Source organism: Erpetoichthys calabaricus, chromosome 1 (assembly GCF_900747795.2).
Source record: "Erpetoichthys calabaricus chromosome 1, fErpCal1.3, whole genome shotgun sequence".
Classification (NCBI taxonomy): domain Eukaryota; kingdom Metazoa; phylum Chordata; class Cladistia; order Polypteriformes; family Polypteridae; genus Erpetoichthys; species Erpetoichthys calabaricus.
In genome coordinates, this window is record NC_041394.2 from 347,752,166 (window position 1) to 347,773,707 (window position 21,542).

The window sequence follows — 21,542 nt, forward strand, 5'->3', positions numbered from 1 at the left end:
TTCTGGCCAAATTTCAGACTTATTTCCCAGGAGTGCAGCAGCTGTTCACGGACCCTCAACAGGCGCTCAATGCCCTTGACTCCTTCATGTCTACTGGTGCTTGGCCACTTTGACTGTTTTCAACAACATTTATTTCTATAGCACACTTACATACAAATGATGTAGCTCAAAGTACTTTACAAGATAAAGAAATTGAAAAGTTTTTATACAAAATTAAAAATATAAAAATTAGATTAGGCAATACTAAATAACAAAGAATAAAGTAAGGTCCGATGGCCAGGAGGACAGAAAGAACCAACAGAAAAAACTCCAGAGAGCTTAAAATAAAATCTGCAGGGGTTCCATGGTCACGAGACCGCCAACCTCCACTGGGCATTCTACCTAGCATAAATTATCTCAATCAGTCCTCATGATTTTCAGGCTTCATGTGGAAGAATTAGACGATGATGGTCATGTGGACCTTTGGCCTTCAATCCATCAATGTAGGGACTGCATGGTGCTTTGATCGGTTGGTGGTGGTGGCACAGATTGGCACCACAGAAAAATGGAAAAAGAACAACAGAGAAAATAGGGGTTAGTACGGATTGTGGATCCATGAAAAAAATGATAATTCAATGCATATATAGAATATCAGGGTTACACTAAAATGTAGCTATGAGAAAGTCATGTTAAAGTAATGTGTTTGTAGCAGTTTTTCAAAGTGCTCCACTGTATTAGCCTGGTGAATTTCTATCGGTAAACAATTCTAGATTTTAGATGCATAACAGCAGAAGGCCGCCTCACCACTTCTTTTAAGTTTAGCTTTTGGAATTATAAGCAGACCCTCATTTGAATATCTAAGGATACGATTTGGAGTGTAACGTGAAAGACATTCTGAAATATGGGATGGAGTGAGATTATTTAAGGCTTTGTAAACCCCTAGCAGTATTTTAAAGTCAATTCTGAATGACACAGGTAACCAGTGTAGTGACATCAAAACTGGAAAGATGTGCTCGGAATTTCTTTTCCTAGTTAAGATTCTAGCAGCAGCATTCTGCACTTGTTGCAATTGATTGATGTCTTTTTTGGGTAGTCCTGAGAGGAGAGCGTTACAGTAATCTAGCCGACTGAACACAAAAGTGTGAACTAATTTTTCAGCATCTTGCAAAGTTATAAGGAGTCTAACTTTTGCTATATTTCTCAAGTGAAAAAATGCTGTCCTGGTAATCTGATTAACTTTTAAGCCTAATGGATCAAGTTTATTTCTAATACCCACATTATATCAATTTTTGCCAATCACTAAGATTTCTGTTTTCTCCTTGTTTAGTTTGAGAAAATTACTACTCATCCATTCAGAAACACAAGTAAAACATTGGGGTTCAGTGAGACAAAAGAGTCGGGGTCATCAGGCGCTATTGATAAATACAGCTGTGTGTCATCAGCATGGCTGTGGTAGCTCACGTTATGCCCTGAGATAATCTGGCCTAATGGAAGCATGGAGATTGAAAAGAGCAGCGGACCCAGGACAGAGCCTTGTGGAACACCATATAGAATATTGGGTGTCTAATCGGGTGTATAATCACCACACCTAACAAAGAATGTGGCTACCTGTTAAGTAAGACTCAAACCAACTTAAGACATTGCCAGAGAGGCCCACCCACTGACTAAGGTGATTTCTAAGAATATTGTGGTCAATTGCATCAAATGCGGCACTCAGATCTAAGTGGAAGAGAGCAGATAAATGGTCTCTGTCTGCATTGACCTGCAAGTCATTTACTACTTTAACGAGTGCAGTTTCTGTGCTGTGATTTGTTCTGAAATTTGTCAAGAATAGAATTTTTATTTGTGATCATTTAGCTGCACAATGACTGCCTTTTTTATTTTATGTGCAATTTTCCAGTACTGCTTAAACATTTTCCTGAATCTTGATCCAACATGACTACTTTTTTAAATTCCTTTTTCATATGTATATTTTGTATGTGTACTTGCACACATGATTAAAGAGTTTTTGTGGGTTTTGAGGGGTTGAGACACGATCCTTGCATGCTCGAAGTGCTGAGTGTTTTTCTCAACCCACAATTGTTTAATACAGGGGTGGGCAGATTCAGTCCTGGAGGGCCGCAGTGGGTGCAGGTTTTTGTTCCAACCCAGTTGCTTAATAAGAAGCACTCATTGCTCAAGTAACACTTCTGCTTCACTTTAGTTGTCTCACTCGTTAAGATTTTGAACCCTTATTGCTTATTTTAATCTTAAACAGCTGTAGTCTTGGTTTTTAATTGTTCCTTATTAGCAATACCATGCAAATGACAAAAGAAACCAGCAGTTCTCCATTTAGCTTGTTACCATTTACACCTGTGTGTATTCATCATGCACTATTGGGTTTAATTAAATACTTGGAAGGAAAGTGAAGAGAAAAAAGTGAAGCACTGAGAATAACTCATCTGTTTTAGACTTCAAATCATTTGGATGATATCCTTAGAAAGGAAAACAAATCTAGGATATGAGAATGGCCTTACATAACAGAGTTAAAGCGCTAGCAAGCCATGAAATTAAATAATTGACAAGGATTGGTTTTTAATTAAGCAACTGGGTTGGAGAAAAAACCTGCAGCCACTGCGGCCCTCCAGGACTGAATCTGCCCACCCCTGGTTTAATATCTGCTTGCATGTCATATTTATCTTTAGATGAGTTTTTTCATATTTTCACCACATTGATCCTTGTATTTTGAATGGTGGGGTTAGGATGGAATTGTTTTCCAAACTCTCTCCATGTCTACCCACTCATAAGCATAACCTGTTGCTTTTTCCTTGTTCTTTCATTTGGGCAACCTCAGTTTAGGTTTTTGCATATTTACGGTTTGGGGTGGGATTCTGGAGCTGCTGTTTACATTATACATGTATGCTGGCAGGGCTAGGGGTATAGTTGTTTTGGCACCTTTTAATGTATTTCATTTACAGTTCTCCATTGTTGCTCATTTGGTCTAAACTCATTATCTTTTCTTGAATTTTAGTGTTGCTGTCTTTAGCTTGCAAGCATTTGATTGTTGATGATTTATTATCATCTAAATAGCTTGATATAGTTGCAAGAATCAATTATTTTAGCTAAAATCATTCATTGAGCTGCCTTGAGGTGCTAATGCGTGGTTGCATCCTCTTTCACTACTAGTCAAAAACATGGAGTTTTGGTCCTAGTTCACCGTGTTCTGAGGTGTTTCAGAAGGCAGGATTTGTTATGTGTTGAGTCTATGTATGCCTCACCTCCATATAATAATAAGTTACATACATCTTTTCTTTTTCTGAAATCCAACTAATCATCGGTATGGATACAAATGCATCTATCATCCTCGATAAATAGCCTTCCCTGATTAATCAGTGCATTCCTTCCTCTTCATGGGTGCTTGCTAGATTTATTATGGATCTAAACTTGATTTATGTATTAGTATTCTTGTCCTCATTGTCTGACCACCAGTTCGTTAAGCTTTTACTTTTTCTAGACTCCTTGGCGTTTTCATGCAAATTTTATTAAACAAACATCTGCTAAATTTGAGTAATTTATAGTTGTACACAAAGATTCAGGATCATTCTTATGTTTGGCTGGCTATTAAGGAGCACATTTTAGACCTGACCATTGCTTTTTTTATCCAAATTTTCTTGTACGGTACGCAGTAATATTGACCACCTTGAAAAACATCTGAATAATCTTGAAAATACATGCACACAAATTTCTGATCCAGTACACAAGCTCAAAATTACACTAATCAGAAAGTTGACGACCTTCATATACAGAATGCAGAGCTGAAAATTAATTGCATGTGCACTCATTTGGCGTTGAACTGACCAAGTTGTAAGTACTTAGACTGTGCAGATGTGACTTGTTGGTATCCAAGTTACAAGTCAAGCAAAAATACAGTACTAAGATAGATGTATGGGTAATATCAGTAACTATCCCTTGGAAATGAATATATATATTTTTTTCTGAACTTTTTCCTCTGATATTTCCCCATGTTTGGAACTGCTTGTTGTGTTTTTCAGTTCTATTAATTTACCAAAACTCTCACAAAATGATGCTGCCCTTCTCAAGATCCCTGTTTTACCTGAAAAAAATTTAATCTGTCTTGGGGAAATAAAAAAATAAAAAACAAAGTCCAGGTGGTATGTAGCCATAAGTACATTTTGGCCACAGGTGTTCAGTTTGGCATTTCAAATGATCAGTCAAGTGACATGTGGACCTCTGTTTCTTTTTTCAGTGACCTGCGTGTTTTATTCATTTAAGTTGTACTTTGTTTTCTTTGTCTACCTCCAGTATGTCAAATTTATATATGGAAATGTTTTTGCTCTATTATCCTCTTTCCTGTTTTCAAATAATCCATATTACTAAACGAGAATGTCTAGTACTAGGGTGTTGTACCGTGTTAGCCATTATGAATGTAGAGAAAATCCAAGCAAAATGACACCTTTTATTGGCTAACTAAAAAGATTACAATATGCAAGCTTTTGAGGCAACTCAGGCCTCTTCTTCAGGCCAATAAAAGGTGTCATTTTGCTTGGCTTTTCTCTACATTCATAATGGCTAACACGGTACAACACCCTAGTACTAATGAGTTTTTCAAAGCAATGTGGATCTGTAGACAGGTTGTCTGTCATTCTGAGAGATGTAAACAATCCTCATATCTGGCCATAAAACTCTTGTCTTTATTCAAGCCATGTTGAGAAAAGCCAAGCAAAATGACACCTTTTATTGACTAACTAAAAAGATTACAATATGCAAGCTTTCGAGGCAACTCAGGCCCCTTCTTCAGGAAAGATGTAATACAGAAACTGAAGTTTCCTGTTTATATACACACTCTAGGACAAGAAACAACATTGGTAAATATTTAAATGAGAAATTTTAAATGTAAAAAATCAATTGTTTACATCTCTCAGAATGCCAGACAGCCTGTCTACAGACCCACATTGTTTTGAAAAACTCATTACAAACTTCAAAAGACTTTGTTGGACAGTTATCTTATCCAGAGATCTTGACAATACATTGTTCTTTTCTCTTTTGTTAAATTAACCCTAGCCTGAATCCATCCATCCATCCATTTTCCAACCCGCTGAATCCGAACACAGGGTCACGGGGGTCTGCCGGAGCCAATCCCAGCCAACACAGGGCACAAGGCAGGAAACAATCCTGGGCAGGGTGCCAACCCACCGCAGGACACACACAAACACAGCCACACACCAAGCACACACTAGGGCCAATTTAGAATCGCCAATCCACCTAACCGGCATGTCTTCGGACTGTGGGAGGAAACCCACGCAGACACGGGGAGAACATGCAAACTCCACGCAGGGAGGACCCGGGAAGCGAACCTGGGTCCCCAGGTCTCCCAACTGCGAGGCAGCAGCGCTACCCACTGCGCCACCGTGCCGCCCCCCTAGCCTGAATGAATCTATTAATTTTTTACATTTAAAATTTCTCATTTAAATATTTACCAATGTTGTTTCTTGTCCTAGAGTGTGTATATAAACCTAGGAAACTTCACTTTCTGTATTACATCTTGCCTGAAGAAGGGGCCTGAGTTGCCTCGAAAGCTTGCATATTGTAATCTTTTTAGTTAGCCAATAAAAGGTGTCATTTTGCTTGGCTTTTCTCTAAACGAGAATGGTAAACCAGATATGGACGCAGGGACCTGCCCGTGGACGCAGGAGACATAGTGCGCAGGTGCCACACAAAGCCCCCCCGCCCCAGAGCAAAATGGGAGAGACTACGAACCGTCTGACATGCCGCAAGCAGGATAAAGCGAGGTCAGAAATAAAAGACAGAGTAGGAAACAAAGTAAAACATCATAAAGAGGTTAAAGAACGGGGACAAACACATGGAGAGCAGGTTACAGATGATGAAAACTGGAATGCAACAGCTTCAAAAAAACCTAGGCACGAAACACATGCACAGCGAGGGACAGAATATAAAGGCATAAACGACGACAGTTAAACGTCCACACCACACAGCGGAGGCAGAACCGGAAGGTGCAGGCGCCTACATCGCGCGTTGGAAGGTGCAGGAAAGTACGAAAGGCAAAGGCGCCTACACAGCATGGTGAAACCCAACATAATACGGAAGGCGCAGGCGTTGCCGCCATATTGTGCGTGGCACTACTGCTGAGTGAAGTTAGAAATAATGTGCTGCTTGGTGTGCCACACAAACCCCTCCACAGACTACGGAGTCCATAGAGACTATGAACAACATAACCACACAAACAACAGGAGTCAGCGCCCAACCCCAGAGTAAAACGGGACAGAATATGGAGTCGAGAAAGGTTCACAAATCAAACCCGACATGATACGCCACCCCAGAGTAAAACAGGACAGACTACGGAGTCCAGAAAGGGTCACAAATCAATTGGAGTACGGAACGCGCAGGATAGTACGCAAACACACTACACAGCATGATCCACGCACCTCTAATAACCCGCAAGCAAAAACACGATATAGTACAGAAACCCCACAAATACGGACTCCACAACATATTTGAATCACATTACAGTGATACAATATTAACAGTGCAACCACACAAAACACAGGCACAACACCTGATGGGTAATAAGAATAAACGGACACTCTGTATTAAAGGTTCGTCATCCTCACACGTGAAAACTATACAGCATAAGTGAATCATCACATTACAGTCATACATTATTAACAATTCAACCACAGAAAACGCTACGTATTAACAGTAAGTGCAATCCATTATCCATATTACTAACGCTAAACAAGGAAGAACTAATGGAGTTACGCTCACGGCTCCAAAACAATAGACCAGATACCACTGTTAACGCAACGGGCTATATTATGTCCAAAGAATATTGATGTTGATCACATAAATAACCAAGTCGTTGCATTACTTCCTGGAGAAAGCCGCCTCTTTCTAAGTACTGACAAAATTGATTCTGAAGACGAGATTGAACATCTTAATTTCCCCTTAGAATATCTGAACACTTTTAACCCAGCCGGATTACCACAACACAATCATAACCTTAAAATCGGAACAATTGTCATGCTATTAAGAAACCTTAATACTAAACAAAGTTTATGCAACGGTACACGTTTAGTCATCAACACCATGACAGACAATGTTATTGAAGCAAAAATACTTACAGGATCACATCCTAACAATACTGTTGTAATTCCTAGAATTGACCTTACAAGTTCTGCCCTTGAATTACCATTTACACTTGGGCGATGCCAATTTCCCATTAAACCTGCATTTGCCATGACAATCAACAAATCCCAAGTACAGACCATGGACAAAGTTGGCATATACCTCTCTGAGCGCGTATTTGGACATGGACAACTTTATGTAGCCTTCTCATGAGTTCGGCGTTCATCTGACATTAAAGTTAAAGTTATAAATACTCCAAACCAAGGAAAACTCATTCAAGGACAACAAACCATCTTTACTACAAATATTGTACTGTATATAAAGAGATATTCCAATAAATCTTTGTGATTTACCATACAATACGTTCTTTAATTCCTATATGCATCATCTACACCTTTACACTCTAATGTATCTCATGCATACATCAAACAATTTCGCATTACCCAACACCAGGGGTTGGCAAGCGAAGCGCCCCCTAGTTATATATAGATAGCTACTGTAGATAGATAGATAGAGATATTATGATGTCAGGTGGCTTGTGGCTAATTGTGTAGAAATATCAAGACAGTTTCTGATTTATAAAAGTGTATTTTGCATGTTTGGCATGGCACTCTATTTTAAACACAAACCACTCCAATATAATAATATCTGAAGATTATCACTTTTTACCACCATTAATTAGAAATGTACATAATATTTTAAGAATATGATGACAAAATGATGCTGTTCTTTAATTTATTTAAAAATTGTAATCTTGTTGATTGTGCCTATCACATGTGATGTATTTATTTTACTATTTTAACTTCTTGTCTCCACTGATTGTGCTCATGTGGTAAGTAGTTGTAATACAGATGTAAAAATTAACAAGTTGAGTATCTTTCCACATGCTACTTAAGTCTTACAATTGCTTATGCTTATCTAAGTTTGTTCATAAATTCAACTAACATTTGTTAAGTCTTGTAACATAATGTCAACATTACAGCAGTGGATTAAAAACTAAGCTTTTATTTATTTTTTTTCTTTTAAACTTTACTCAGGAATCAAACTTCACAGCTGTTCTGAATGTGGCAAACAATTTTCTGGCATGAGTAAACTCCAGCGCCACCAAAGAATTCACACAGGGGAGAAGCAGTTTGACTGTAATAAATGTGGAAAACACTTTGCAAAAAGATGCAATCTTCAGAGCCACCAAAGAATTCACACAGGAGAGAAGCCGTATTGCTGTTCTGAATGTGGAAAACAATTCTCTCACAGAAGTACTCTTCAGAAACACATTAAAACTCACACAGGAGAGAAGCCACATTGCTGTTCTGAGTGTGGAAAAAAATTTTCACGGCGAAGCCATCTTCAGAACCACCAAAGACTTCACACAGGTGAGAAGCCATATTGCTGCACTGAATGTGGAAGGGCATTCTCTCATAGTAGTACTCTTCTGACACATATTAAAACTCACACAAGAGAGAAGCTGTATTGTTGTTCTGAATGTGGCAAAAATTTTTCACGGAGAAGCAAACTTCAGAGACACATAAGAATTCACACAGGGGAGAAGCCATATTACTGTACTGAATGTGGTAAACAGTTCCAACACAGTAATAGTCTTCTGAGGCACATTAAAGCTCACTCAGGAGAGAAGCCATATTGCTGTTCTGAATGTGGCAAGCGGTTTTCACGAAAAAACAGCATTTATTCTCACAAAAGAATTCACACAGGAGAGAAGCCGTATTGCTGTTCTGAATGTGGTAAACAGTTTTCACGTAGAGACAATCTTGAGCGCCACAAAAGAATTCACACAAGAGGTGGGTTTGGATTAGAAAGACGCACCAAAATAACATTCATTAATGGAAAATTGAAATCAACCTTGTTGAAGGTTATCCAATAAGAGAACTTGACCAAGGGGACACTTAAGAAGTACATAGGAACTGACAAGAGTGCAGATATAAGCCATAAAGAGAAGATATTGAAGACCAGCAGTGAATACACAAGAAGGGTAAAAATGAGCCTTAGAAGGTCCATGACAGCGAGGAACAAAATACAAGCAGTTAATCAGCTAGTTAAACAAGTCATGTCATACAGCTTTGGGATCAAAGACTGGCCACAAAAAGACCTCAATAGTCTGCATATAAAAACAAAGTTGCTTCATGCCAACTGACTGATATACAAAAACAATGCATGCCAAGGCTTTACGTTCCTAGCGCAGGAAGAGAAATGCGCCAAATGGAAGAAGATTGCATAGACAGATCTTTAATCATAGGACTGCAGACATTCCTTCTCCGCTCACAGGATTACCACATTTGTAAAATATCACAGTCTCAATTGGAAAGCCAAGATCAACTTTTATCATAAAGCTTTGTTAAACAATTCACAAAACTAAAGCAAAATCCCCCGAAGATTTTCCCAGTGTGGCGTGACATAATTTTGTGAAAAATAAAAAAGAAGATGCACCTGGAGAGAGAGAGAAAAAAAAAACAAACCTGGAGAGACCACAACTGCATTGAGAATTACACAGATCTCCTACTCACGTGGACCAAGTCATATGGATTCAAGAATACTGGGATTTTTTTTTTATTTCACATCTGGGTCCAAATTTCTAATTGTATCTCCTGATATTGCATCTTTTCTCACTTTGTTAAAGGCAAGGAGAGATCATTTGGGACTGATAACTTGATTAATCAGAAATTGAATGTTTCTCTTTGCCTACGATATTAGGTTTTCTTGCTATGGATTTACTAAAATTTAGGACTGGTATACCCCAAGTGATGTACTCTTCTTCATTTTCAATGATTATCTCTGGAATTTGGATGTCATGTTTTGTGTACAGTTTTCATTAAAGAAGTTGGGCTACTCTGTTGTGTCTTTGCATGAATATGTTTTTTTGGACAGGAGTGTTTAAAATCCTGCAGTAGGGTGCAGTACTGTTTCAACCAGTTTGTCAATAAAAGGTGTCATTTTGCTTAGATTTTCTCTACAACCAGTTTGTGACAAAATCTAAATTGGTTTCTTTCTCCATTTCTCTCAAAGCATGTTGCAAACAACACTGCACGTAATTCACAATCTTAATTGCCCATTAGCCCATCAGATGCATTAAACTAATAAACAATATGTGGTTAGTTTCAGTGTACATGATAAAACCATGTCAGGGATGTGGATCTAAAAATGAAAGGGAAACCACACTGGAACAAAAGCACTGCTTTGATGCTGGGTGCCACCAGTCTGCAAAACCGGGCGGAGAACTTGTGTACGACAGGGTATGAGCTACTGTAGAAATGTGCGTGGCCTTACACCAAGTTTAGGTTTTATACATCACAATTTGAGCGTGGAAATGTTTGTACGCAACATTTTTGTGCGTACGCACCGTTTATACATGAGGCCCCTGGTGTTTTACCTGGTGAGAGTCCTTTCAAATCAGATTGTGTCCAACTTACATTACAAGCCAATGAGTTCAACTTGGAGCTAAGAGAAAGGCAAATTGTGGTGACAACGATCTCCAATTAATTACTTAACAAATCACCAGAAAACTTGATGATGACACAATTATGAACCCCTAATGTTAATAAGATGGGTTCAGAAGATTTAGCCAGGCTCGGGCAGTCCCTGCTTAATCTGTGTAGTACTACGCCAGCAGTATGGGACAGAATCATGAAGATTAAGCAGGGAAAAAAAGTATCATTTGAGTGGTTTGCCAAACTTGTTTAAGTTGCATTTATAGATTACTTAGAAATAGCAGAGCCCACCCGGGATAATAAGATTCTGCAAGAATTATTACAAGAACAAGAAAATACAAACACATAACTCCAGTTTTTAAATCCTTCCACTGGCTCCCGGTTACGTTTAGGGCAGACTTCAAAATCCTCCATTTAACATATAAAGCCTTAAATGGCTGGGGTCCAGCTTCCCTATCTGAACTTATCATGACTTACAAACCAGAGCGCACATTAATATCTCAAGATGCCGGTCTGCTTATGATTCCAAGGATTAATAAAATAACAGTGGGAGGTCGAGCTTTTAGTTACAGGGCCCCTAAACTGTGGAATGGTCTGCCTGCTACTATAAGAGATGCCCCTTCAGTCTCAGCTTTTAAATCCCGGCTGAAGACTCACTACTTCAGTTTTGCATATCCTGACTAGAGCTGCTGATTAAGTGTACAGACTGCATCTCTGTTGTTGGTCATTAGCACTAAAACATAAGTAACATGATAGTTAGAATTTGATACTAACCCTCACCTATTCAGTTTCTCTCTTGGTACTCAAATGTGGCTCTTGGTGTCATGGCCCACCTGCCAAGGTGTTTTGCCTGCCTAAGTTAAAGTCATCCCTGATGGATGATCGCAGGAATCGTTGGGTAGAGGGGTCCTTTCATCAGATTGGCTGGCCAAGTGCTAACTCAGCTGTGGAATGGTCAATAGGGGGAGGCAGCTTGATAGCTGAGGCCTTCAGGATTCTGAACCAATCCTATTATGTGATATCATCTACTGTTGAATTCTGCTCTGTGCTTGTAATATTTCTATTGCACTACTATACTGTATTGAGGATTTGTTCTGTTTATTGTATTGACCCCCATCTTTTTGACACCCACTGCACGCCCAACCTACCTGGAAAGGGGTCTCTCTTTGAACTGCCTTTCCCAAGGTTTCTTCTATTTTTCCCTACAAGGTTTTTTTGGGAGTTTTTCCTTGTCTTCTTAGAGAGTCAAAGCTGGGGGGCTGTCAAGAGGCAGGGCTTGTTAAAGCCCATTGCGGCACTTCCTGTGTGATTTTGGCCTATGTAAAAATAAATTGTATTGTATTGTATTTTACTGTAGATACTCAAGAACAATGCAGGCCCAGTTGTTCAACAGGCCTTAAGCCAGGGGGCGAGTCCACCTGCTAACACATTCCAGGAACTGGGTGTCAGGGAAGTAAATTTGTTTCAGGACGAGACCCTCTTGTCTAATCAGTGCAATGGAGAGCAGATCAAAATACAACTGAAAATTGGTATAAGACTTGCAATAGATTGTTTTAAATTAAAAAAAAAAAATATATATATATATAAAAAACTACTTTTTAAAAACCACGCTTACATTAAGTTAAAAAGTGTACAAAAAAGTAAAAAAAATGTCTCTCATACATCACTGGTAAAATAAAAGCGTGGGTGCTTTTGCTAAGATTTTTAGAAGTGTTTTTTTAATGTTAATTGATGAAAAGCGCCCAAACTTTTATTTTATGAGACTTATTTTTTACTTTTTAGTACACTTGTTAACTTAATGTAAGCGTGGTTTTTAAAAAGTAGTTAATATATATATATATATATATATATATATATTATTTTTAACATTTTTGTCTTGGGTTTGTTTTAATATAATTTTGTAATCAATATTTGAACACTTCCTTTAATATTTCTATCTGTTACTAGTGCCATCTATTGTTGAAATCTTGAACTATTCTTCATATGAAAATTTCATTTCTTTATGAACATGGCTTAATAGATCAATTAGTGAAACTGATTATTGATTCATCTGTTGTCATCGGAAGTGAGTAAGTGTGCAAAATTTCAAGTCATTTGGACAATAGGAAGTGGGTTAAATATCAATGACAAGATTTGTACCAGACAACAAACAGGTGAAGTTAAAAGAAGCGTGGTGGTAATGAAAAGCTAGCAGTTCATTCCATAAAGTTTGGTTATAATCAGAGACAGCATATTCAAACAGCAAATGTTGAGAGCAGACAGAGAGTGATGATCAAGCTCTTAGACAGCATCCATCCATTATCCATCCTGCTATATCCTAACTACAGGGTCACGGGGGTCTGCTGGAGCCAATCCCAGCCAACACAGTGCACAAGGCAGGAGACAAACTCCGGGCAGGGCGCCAGCCCACCATTTCTTAGACAGCAGCAGTGTGAATAAGAAACCAAACTGAAACAATCAAATTTGCTCTGTCATCTTATTTCTATTGAAATTGTACAAATTACTTGTGAAATATAGATAGATAGATACTTTATTAATCCCAAGGGGAAATTCACAAAATATGAGAAAACGGAATAGTCAGCAGTGGCCTCACTTACAGTAGACAGCACTATCCATTCTAATTACGGAGGCTGATTATCTGATATTCTGGCTGATACAATGTGAGCTACCACAGCTTTGCTGATGACACACAGCTGTATTTATCAATAGCACCTGATGACCCCAAATCTCTTGATTCACTAACACAATGTCTGACTTGTATTTCAGAATGGATGAATAGTAACTTTCTCAAATTAAATAAAGAGAAAACTGAAATCTTAGTAATTGGCAATAATGGATACAATGAGGCTATTAAAAATAAACTGGATGCATTAGGATTAAAAGTCAAAACGGAGGTAAAAAGCTTAGGGGTAAATGTTGACTGTAATCTAAATTTTAAATCGCATATTTATCAGATCATTAGGACAGCATTTTTTCACTTAAGAAACATAGCAAAAGTTAGGCCTCTTATATCATTGAAAGATGCTGAGAAATTAGTTCACGCGTTTGTTTTCAGTCGACTAGATTACTGTAACGCACTCCTCTCAGGACTACCCAAAAAAGACATCAATCGTTTGCAACTAGTGCAGAATGCAGCTGCTAGAATCCTTACCAGGAAAAGAAAATCCAAGCACATCTCTCCAGTTTTGATGTCAATACACTGGTTACCTGTGTCATTCAGAATTGACTTTAAAATACTGCTTATGGTTTATAAAGCCTTAAATAATCTCGCCCCATCCTATATATCGGAATGTCTGACATCTTATATTCCAAATCGTAACCTCAGATCCTCAACTGAGTGTCTCCTAAGAATTCCAAGAGCAAAACTTAAAAGAAGTGGCGAGGCGGCCTTCTGCTGTTATGCACCTAAAATCTGGAATAGCCTGCCAATAGGAATTCGCCAGGCTAATACAGTGGAGAACTTTAAAAAACTGCTGAAAACATCCATCTATAATTGCTGTGTCAGTGCTGGCACTGAAGTGGCATCACATGTCTCGATGTAAATCAAATAAGAACAACATCAATCTGTTAATCTCTCTGATTATCCCACTGATTAGCAGCCAAACTACAAGGGATGACAGAAAAGTCTTCAACACCACAAGCATTTCGCTCGGATGGTGTGAATAAATGAACTGTCTTGCATAATGTACCCTTCATTATGGTGAGTGTGTCATATAACATTTCAAATTACGGACAGCTTACGTCACACGCTGCTGTGAAACACAAATGCAAATTGAAGGTTTAGTTTCCAACTTCAAATATTGGTTATCTGTTAAAACCCCATCTAACAATAATAATAACATTATTGAAACAAGTAGGAAATACATCCATCCAGCTATATCCTAACTACAGGGTCACGGGAGCCAATCCCAGGGCACAAGGCAGGAAACAAACTCTTGAAAGGGTGCCAGCCCACCGCCGGGCACACACACCAGGGACAATTTAGAATCGCCAATGCACCTAACCTGCATGTCTTTGGACTGTGGGAGAAAACCCACTCAGACACGGTGAGAACATGCATACTCCTCGCAGGGAGGACCCGGGAAGCAAACCCGGGTCTCCTAACTGTGAGGCAGCAGCACTACCCACTGCGCCACCCGTAGGAAATATAAGCTTTAGTAAATCTTATCATTTCAACTCAAACAAATGTCTTATAAAGTTAGCATACAGAACATTTTTCTTAAGATTTTTTTACTGCTGTTACATAGAAAATGTATCACCCTCAGTTTCAAAAGATAATCCTCCTTGTCACGTATTGGTAAGTTGTGCATTGATAGCGAGTTCAGTCCTACTGCTATGGTGCTGAATTACTGACGTCTGCCATGCTGTATGATGGTGATGAGTGTGATGCTTGTGCTTGTCCTACAGAACTTATCCTTTCTGTACACTTTGAGCAGGTTTTTGCAGATTCCACCATTGTCCATTCCTTTTTTTTATTTTATTTTATTGATTTTATTAAATTCACACACCATTCCATACAAATAAATAATTTTTTACAAACATAAGATCGAAAACAAATCAACCCCCATCCCTGAGAAAGAGAGCTAAGCCAGCAGAGTAAAACTTAAAGCTAGTAAAAATAAATAAATAGATGAATTAATAAGTGAATAATGATAAATGGAGAAAAAAAGGGGGAGAGAATCTGCTCCCTCAGTGCTTTAAAAGCTTGTTATTGATCAGATCAGATTACATGTAACTTGTTGTCTTTATCCCCAATCCCGTCGCCCCATTTTGCCTCCCCACATGAGGCTGGACCCCACTTCACAAAGTCCCAGTCCTCTAACATACCTAGAGTCAGAGCACGTCCAAAACAAAACAAGCCCCCCAGCAGCAGCGTATGAGGATTAAAATGGAAATATCTATTGCCAATACAGTCCAAATACTATAAGAATAAAATATAACTTTTAACAGTCTTAAAATAGTAACATAATTGTTAAAGAGACACGGATCACATTTAAGGGTGCACCTCCCAGAATGCATGGTGACGCAATAGTCAATTCCGCATAAAGAAACATTTATTTGTTTTAAGTAAGAATCAGCAGTGTACCGAGTTAAGATAAGTGTGCGTTGATGACCAGAGGTGGGTTCGTTTGCATTTTTCCTTGTATTTTATGTTTTTATATGTTAAGATGTAAAGTCGTTTAAATGTACTGATTACGTTATTGATTTGGATTCTATACTGCCGGTAAGCTAGTGCGTAATTTCAGTAATACTGCCATCTAGTGGACTTTGGGTACTTTATCAATAAGTTTTATGTATTCTTTTTTATTGTAGACCACACATACAAATACACCTATACCTATTCGAATGCAAGTGTATATCTCAAAATAAATGAGTTCAATTTCAAACTAGGCTTCTGTGTGGAATACTCTGCATCATTTGCCAGTGTCCTGATCGACACTCCGGAGTGAACACTAGAAGTCCTGAACATACGAAAGATAAAGTGGTCCTTTGCTACAATAATAAACCCAGGAAATTATGTTAAAAAATCGCCCTGGATAAGCATAGCAAGCCCTACTACAATACTAAGAGTAACAATAAACTAAGGGTATGATGTATAATTACAGTACCAGCATCATTGCCAGTGGATCAGGTCTGTCTCCGAGTTTTTTGCATTCGGAACTCGCAGCTGTAGCTTTTCCATCAGCGGTAGATGCCAAATGGTCGGCTGCTTCAATTCGAGTCGTGAATGTCTGCTTAACGTCTTCCAGCTGATCGGCAAGTGCTCTCAGTTTAGACGCATTTTCCTGAATGTGTTCCTCACTTTTTTTCCAGCATACCTTTAAAGGCTGCCTCAAAGCGATTATACTCCAAGTTTTTATTATCCTGCCGCAGGTTCTCATTTGTCTTTAGCATACCATTTATTTCTTTCTTTAGATCTTTCTGGAGCTCATTTATGGCCGCGGCCAGTGTTGCGATCATTACCTTCAGTTCGGACAGATCGTTTCGGCTTTCGTACTCCGCAGGTGAAGCGGAAAGCCCTATTACAGCCGATGCTCCCGGCTCGCGAGGAGTTGATGAATGCGCGGACTGCAAGGCCATTTCCAGTTTCAAGTGATCTTCTGGAATCGGTGAGCTATCGTGACCTGCATCACTTTCACATTTGGTCGTATTTTCGCGCTTGACCGGAGACGATGCAGCGGAGCGCGGTCCTGTGAAGTCTGTGCTTTCGCCTGTCTGTTCCAGGTCAGTCTTTTAAAGGCCGTGCCTTGAACTTGGACTTGATGCCTGCCTAGGCTTGGATGTAGTTTTAGATTTCGTTTCTTCCTGAGCCCCTTTCTTGCCGCTCATGTTGCATATACTGTTATAGAACCTCCTTGGGGTGGGTAGATACAGGATGCCACGGGCAGGGCCGGATTTTCCTATAGGCTAACTAGGCTTCAGCCTAGGGCCTCAAGATCAAGAGGGGCCTACATTCAAATTGTTAGCAAAATTAAAATTACACTATTCTAAAAACAGTGAACACTAAAACACTGAACCGAAAATAAGGAGAAATTCTACGCATATGACTAATAAACAGAAATAAAAATGTATTGGTTAAGATCAACGCGTATTACGTATTTTATTATCTCTCATGTAATTTACAAACTTAAAAATGGAAGGTGAAAGGGTCTCATAAGTGGAATAGCCTAGGGCCTCTTTTCATATAAATCCGGCCCTGGCCACGGGATAATAAGAAATAAGAGAAAAATAACACCGCTGCTAACGGAGTTCCGCTCCAGACGTCCATCTCCCGTAACGGTCGAGACCAAACCCACCACTGCCCATTCCACTGGCACTATCATCAAAGATCAGGTTATCAGATGTGGTTCGACATTAAGTTACAGTGAACGTTTGCTCGTCCCTCAGTCGTGTTGTCGTGAGACTTCAAACTATACTGTGTGCACACGTAACGTCTTACAGTCCACCTCAATGACAGACACAAGGCTGATTGATATCCACTCCCTTCACGGTTATCCAAATGCCAGTCACGTGTCTCACACTCAGTCGTGTGTCATCAATGAAATGATGTTTTCTACACAAAGTAAGAACGCATTGAGATTGATAACGAAACGAAATTGTAAATTGTTTATCTTCCTAGAAATTGTTATCGGTGTAATGTTTATGTGTATTTTTGTTATTGCCTCATAAATTTCAACTGCTGTGTCTGATACCGTCACAGAAGGACAGTCTGAAAATTATTTTGAAGCATTTGTGGATAAAAATCAGAGAATTATACTTTTTTCAGTCATTAGTGATATTTTTCCGAACCCTGCTGCTTACATACGAATTGTACTGAGCGTTTTGGCCAATAATGCCGCCCCCAAAAATGTGACCGCCACCTCCTGCCTACGACACTGAGATATGAACCTGTTACGTTGCCGCATAGAGGTTGTTATTGCAAATACCTTACGTCGATAGTGTGTAGCTATAGTGCCATCTATTGGACGTTTTCTGTATTGCATAGTGAAACAACATTTATATACTGTATGTACTACCGTGTTTCCCCGAAAATAAGACCTAACATGATTTTTCAGGATGCTCATAATATAAGCCCTACTCCGAAAATAAGCCCTAGTTACGATCCCGCGCAGGCGACTTTGGATGACCGATAAACGCCTACCGCTACTGTATGTACACGGATGAACAGGAAATAATACCGGTATTTTGACCCCCGGACAAGATCAGTACAAAAAGAGTAATTCTGTCGAGTACAAGTAAGAAATTGTGGAGGAGTCCTAGGGCAAACATCTTACTGCTTTCTGCAAAGAGAATAAGTTGGATATCCGAATACACTACGAGCAGGCAACATGGACAAGAACAATACAAAGGACTATCAGACGCGCTGCAAGCAAAGGCTGAAAATAACACCGTATAGGGCGGCACGGTGGCGCAGTGGGTAGCGCTGCTGCCTTGCAGTTGGGAGACCTGGGGACCTGGGTTCGTTTCCCGGGTCCTCCCCGCGTGGAGTTTGCATGTTGTCTGCGTGGGTTTCCTCCGGGCGCTCCAGTTTTCTCCCACAGTCCAAACACATGCTGATTAGGTGGATTGGCGATTCTAAATTGGCCCTAGTGTGTGTGGGTGTGTTTGTGTGTGTCCTGCGGGATTGGTTCCTGCCTTGTGCCCTGTGTTGGCTGGGATTGGCTCCAGGAGACCCCCGTGACCCTGTGTTCGGATTGAGCGGGTTGGAAAATGGATGGATGGATGTGAAAGCAAAATGATCATATTACCGCCCACATTTTCAGATATATGCAACAAAACTATCAGGATGCCATGGCCATGGTACGTAAATTCGGAAAGCCTGATTTATTTATCACTTTCACATGTAATCCTTCTTGGCCGGAAATTCTACAGGCACTGTCTGATACCCAAAGACCTGATATTGTAGTACGAGTCTTTTGGATTAAGCTGAGGGAATTAGAGACATTCTACAACAACATCTTTTTGGGGTTGTTATTGATTATATTTACGTAGTCGAATTTCAGAAGCGCGGCCTTCCTCATGCCCACTTGCCGTTTACTCTTCACAATAATTCTAACAACAAGTCTTCAGCCACGGTCAGTTGTACGTAGCTTTTAGATCTTTCGACTCATTATCTGTCGTCTGCACTAAAACACCTATTCACTACTGCGTCTTTCAAGAAGTATTTATTTCGTCTTGATTTCTGAATTATTTTCTCACCGTTTTCCGTTCCTATTCTTACACCGCCGTATGCTACGCCGGGCGTCGGCTAGTATGGAATAGATTTTCAAACGAGAATTCAGGAACAATATGAGCGCTAGGTGGCAGTGTTTAGCTTTACACTTCAGGGGCCTCATGTATAAACGGTGCATAAGCACAGAAATATTGCGTACGAACCTTTCCACGCTCAAATCGCGATGTATAAAACCTAAACTTGGCGTAAAGCCACGCACATTTCCACGATAACTCATTCCTTGGCGTACGCAATTTATCCGCCCGGTTTTGCAGACTGGCGGCACCCAGCGTCAAAGCAGTGCTACTGTTCCTGTGTGATCACCCTTTCTTTCTTAGATCCACATCCACGGCGGCGGCTTTATCAAATACACTGAAATTAACCGCATATCGTTCATAAATTTAATGCATCTGATTGTAATTAACCTGTAACAATATAATGGTCCACAGAATGGTCAAACTACTGTTCCTGTGTGCTCATCCTTTCTTTCTTAGCTCCACATTCCTGACGCGGCTTTATAAATATACTGAAATTAACTGCATATTGTTTATTAGTGTAATGCATCTGATTGTAATTAACCTGCTGCAATATAATGGGCCAGGGAATAGCCATAGTATTCCAAATACCAGAACTGCTTTAGCGTTGTTACGCTCACTGCATCTTGTTCTTCTTTTTGCTGATCCCGTTAAGGGTTGCCACTGCGGATCATTTTTTTCCATGTTACTCTCACTGCACCACTCGGAGTATTTATATCACTGTATCTGAGTGTGAATCACAGCAGCAGATGATCGGAAAGAGAATTATCGTTATACAGTTTCAAGTACACACTACCTCAACCACGGCAAAAAGCGTCAAACCCTTTCCTGTACGGACCTCGCGTTTCAGAAACAGTTTCATCCCAAGAACTATAAACGCACTCAATCACCTCACTGTAAACTTGCACTACAGTTATAATATTGCACAACCTGCGCTACTTTATAAAGCGCGTATGATGACAATATCATTTTTAAGATGAAATGCAGCAAAATATGTTGCTTATAGTATACAGATAAAACTTTAACTTCATTTAAATAATCTGTATTGCTAATAATTAAACATGTGAGGACACGGTGCCGCAGCGCTAGCTAGTTCAAGGATAGCTCCTGCCTTGCGCTGTATTCTTGCTGGTGCTGACGCGACACTGGAAGGATAGACGAATAGAATAATTAAACATGTACTACGAAGATATTTCAATGTTCCTTAAAAGTTTTGAAGAATCGGCGTTCTTAGCTTACAAATGGCTTCACATCTATTACAGAGCTGATTGTGTGGCGATTGGAGAAAGAAAAGTATGGACAGGAATTGGAGGTTAGCACGTTTGAAAGAGACAGTACTTCTGTAATAAATTATTTCATCGAAGGTCACACATGGTGCAACAAGCCTCTTGCGTGAGATATGAACAATCACTGCGCCACCGTGTTCCCATGTTTAATAACATGCTTTCATTCCTATCATCATGAAAATGATATCACGTATACATCTCAGTATTTTAATTATTCAGAGAGCTGTAATATCTCGAATGTAATGCATTCTGTGTCCTGTCGGAGAAAGAGAAAGAACGGAAGCACGTAGTGATTCACACACATAGAGCACATAGAAGATCAAACACAGAAAAAAGCATTTAACATGCTACTTGAGAAACTAGTAAAATAAACGATTTTAAGAAATTTCGAGATTAAAGTTGACATTTCGTGCTTTTTTCCCACTGTGTGCCTATGTTTTTTGTTTGTACCCTAATACGCTTTCATATGACACTCAGACGGTGGGCTACAACTCGCCTTTTCACAGCGACTTTGATATGTGATTTCTTTTTTATTTCGGGCACTGTGCGACTTTGTGAATTTGATCTTTCGAGTTTTTCCGACACTCTGTCACTCGATCAACTTGCTTTTGTTGATTATACCACTGTTTAAACCAACAAATAGCATGTTTTTCCTTTGCCTCCACTTGGTATTCGCTGGAATTCTTATATTTTCCCCCGTGCTTTTCCCATTGTCTTTTCACAGAAGGCTATTTATATTGATTTGCATATTCAAAGAGGCGTAATTCTGGGAGGAGTTGGGGCGGGACAGAAGGCGCGTGCACGTGCGTTACTTTTCACGCAAATCGGGAATTATGTAGTGGAAGAATGTGAAAGTATGATTGCGCACAGATTCCTGCATCTGGATTTTTCTGTGCGTACGCACAATCCCGCTTTTGTGCTTACGCCATGTTATAGTGTGAGTTCT

At 39.5% G+C, this 21,542-nt stretch overlaps 4 protein-coding genes across 6 annotated transcripts in view; 3 read left to right on the forward strand and 1 right to left on the reverse strand.

Annotated features, from left to right (window-relative positions):
* The window catches only part of LOC114641817 (gastrula zinc finger protein XlCGF52.1-like), a 45,057-nt gene extending 35,500 nt beyond the window's left edge, over positions 1-9,557 (forward strand). Inside the window, exon 4 of the mRNA XM_028790874.2 lies at positions 8,160-9,557. Within this exon, the coding sequence (XP_028646707.2) occupies positions 8,160-9,001 (842 nt within the window). The 3' untranslated portion in view covers positions 9,002-9,557. The remainder of the gene's footprint in view (positions 1-8,159) is intronic.
* The window catches only part of LOC114668454 (zinc finger protein 883-like), a 492,666-nt gene that overhangs the window by 279,151 nt on the left and 191,973 nt on the right, over positions 1-21,542 (forward strand). The window lies entirely within an intron of this gene.
* LOC114668248 (zinc finger protein 345-like) overlaps positions 1-21,542 on the forward strand; it is a 394,673-nt gene that overhangs the window by 279,109 nt on the left and 94,022 nt on the right. The gene's annotated exons all lie outside the window — the stretch shown is intronic.
* The window catches only part of LOC114669347 (zinc finger protein OZF-like), a 314,266-nt gene that overhangs the window by 156,872 nt on the left and 135,852 nt on the right, over positions 1-21,542 (reverse strand). The window lies entirely within an intron of this gene.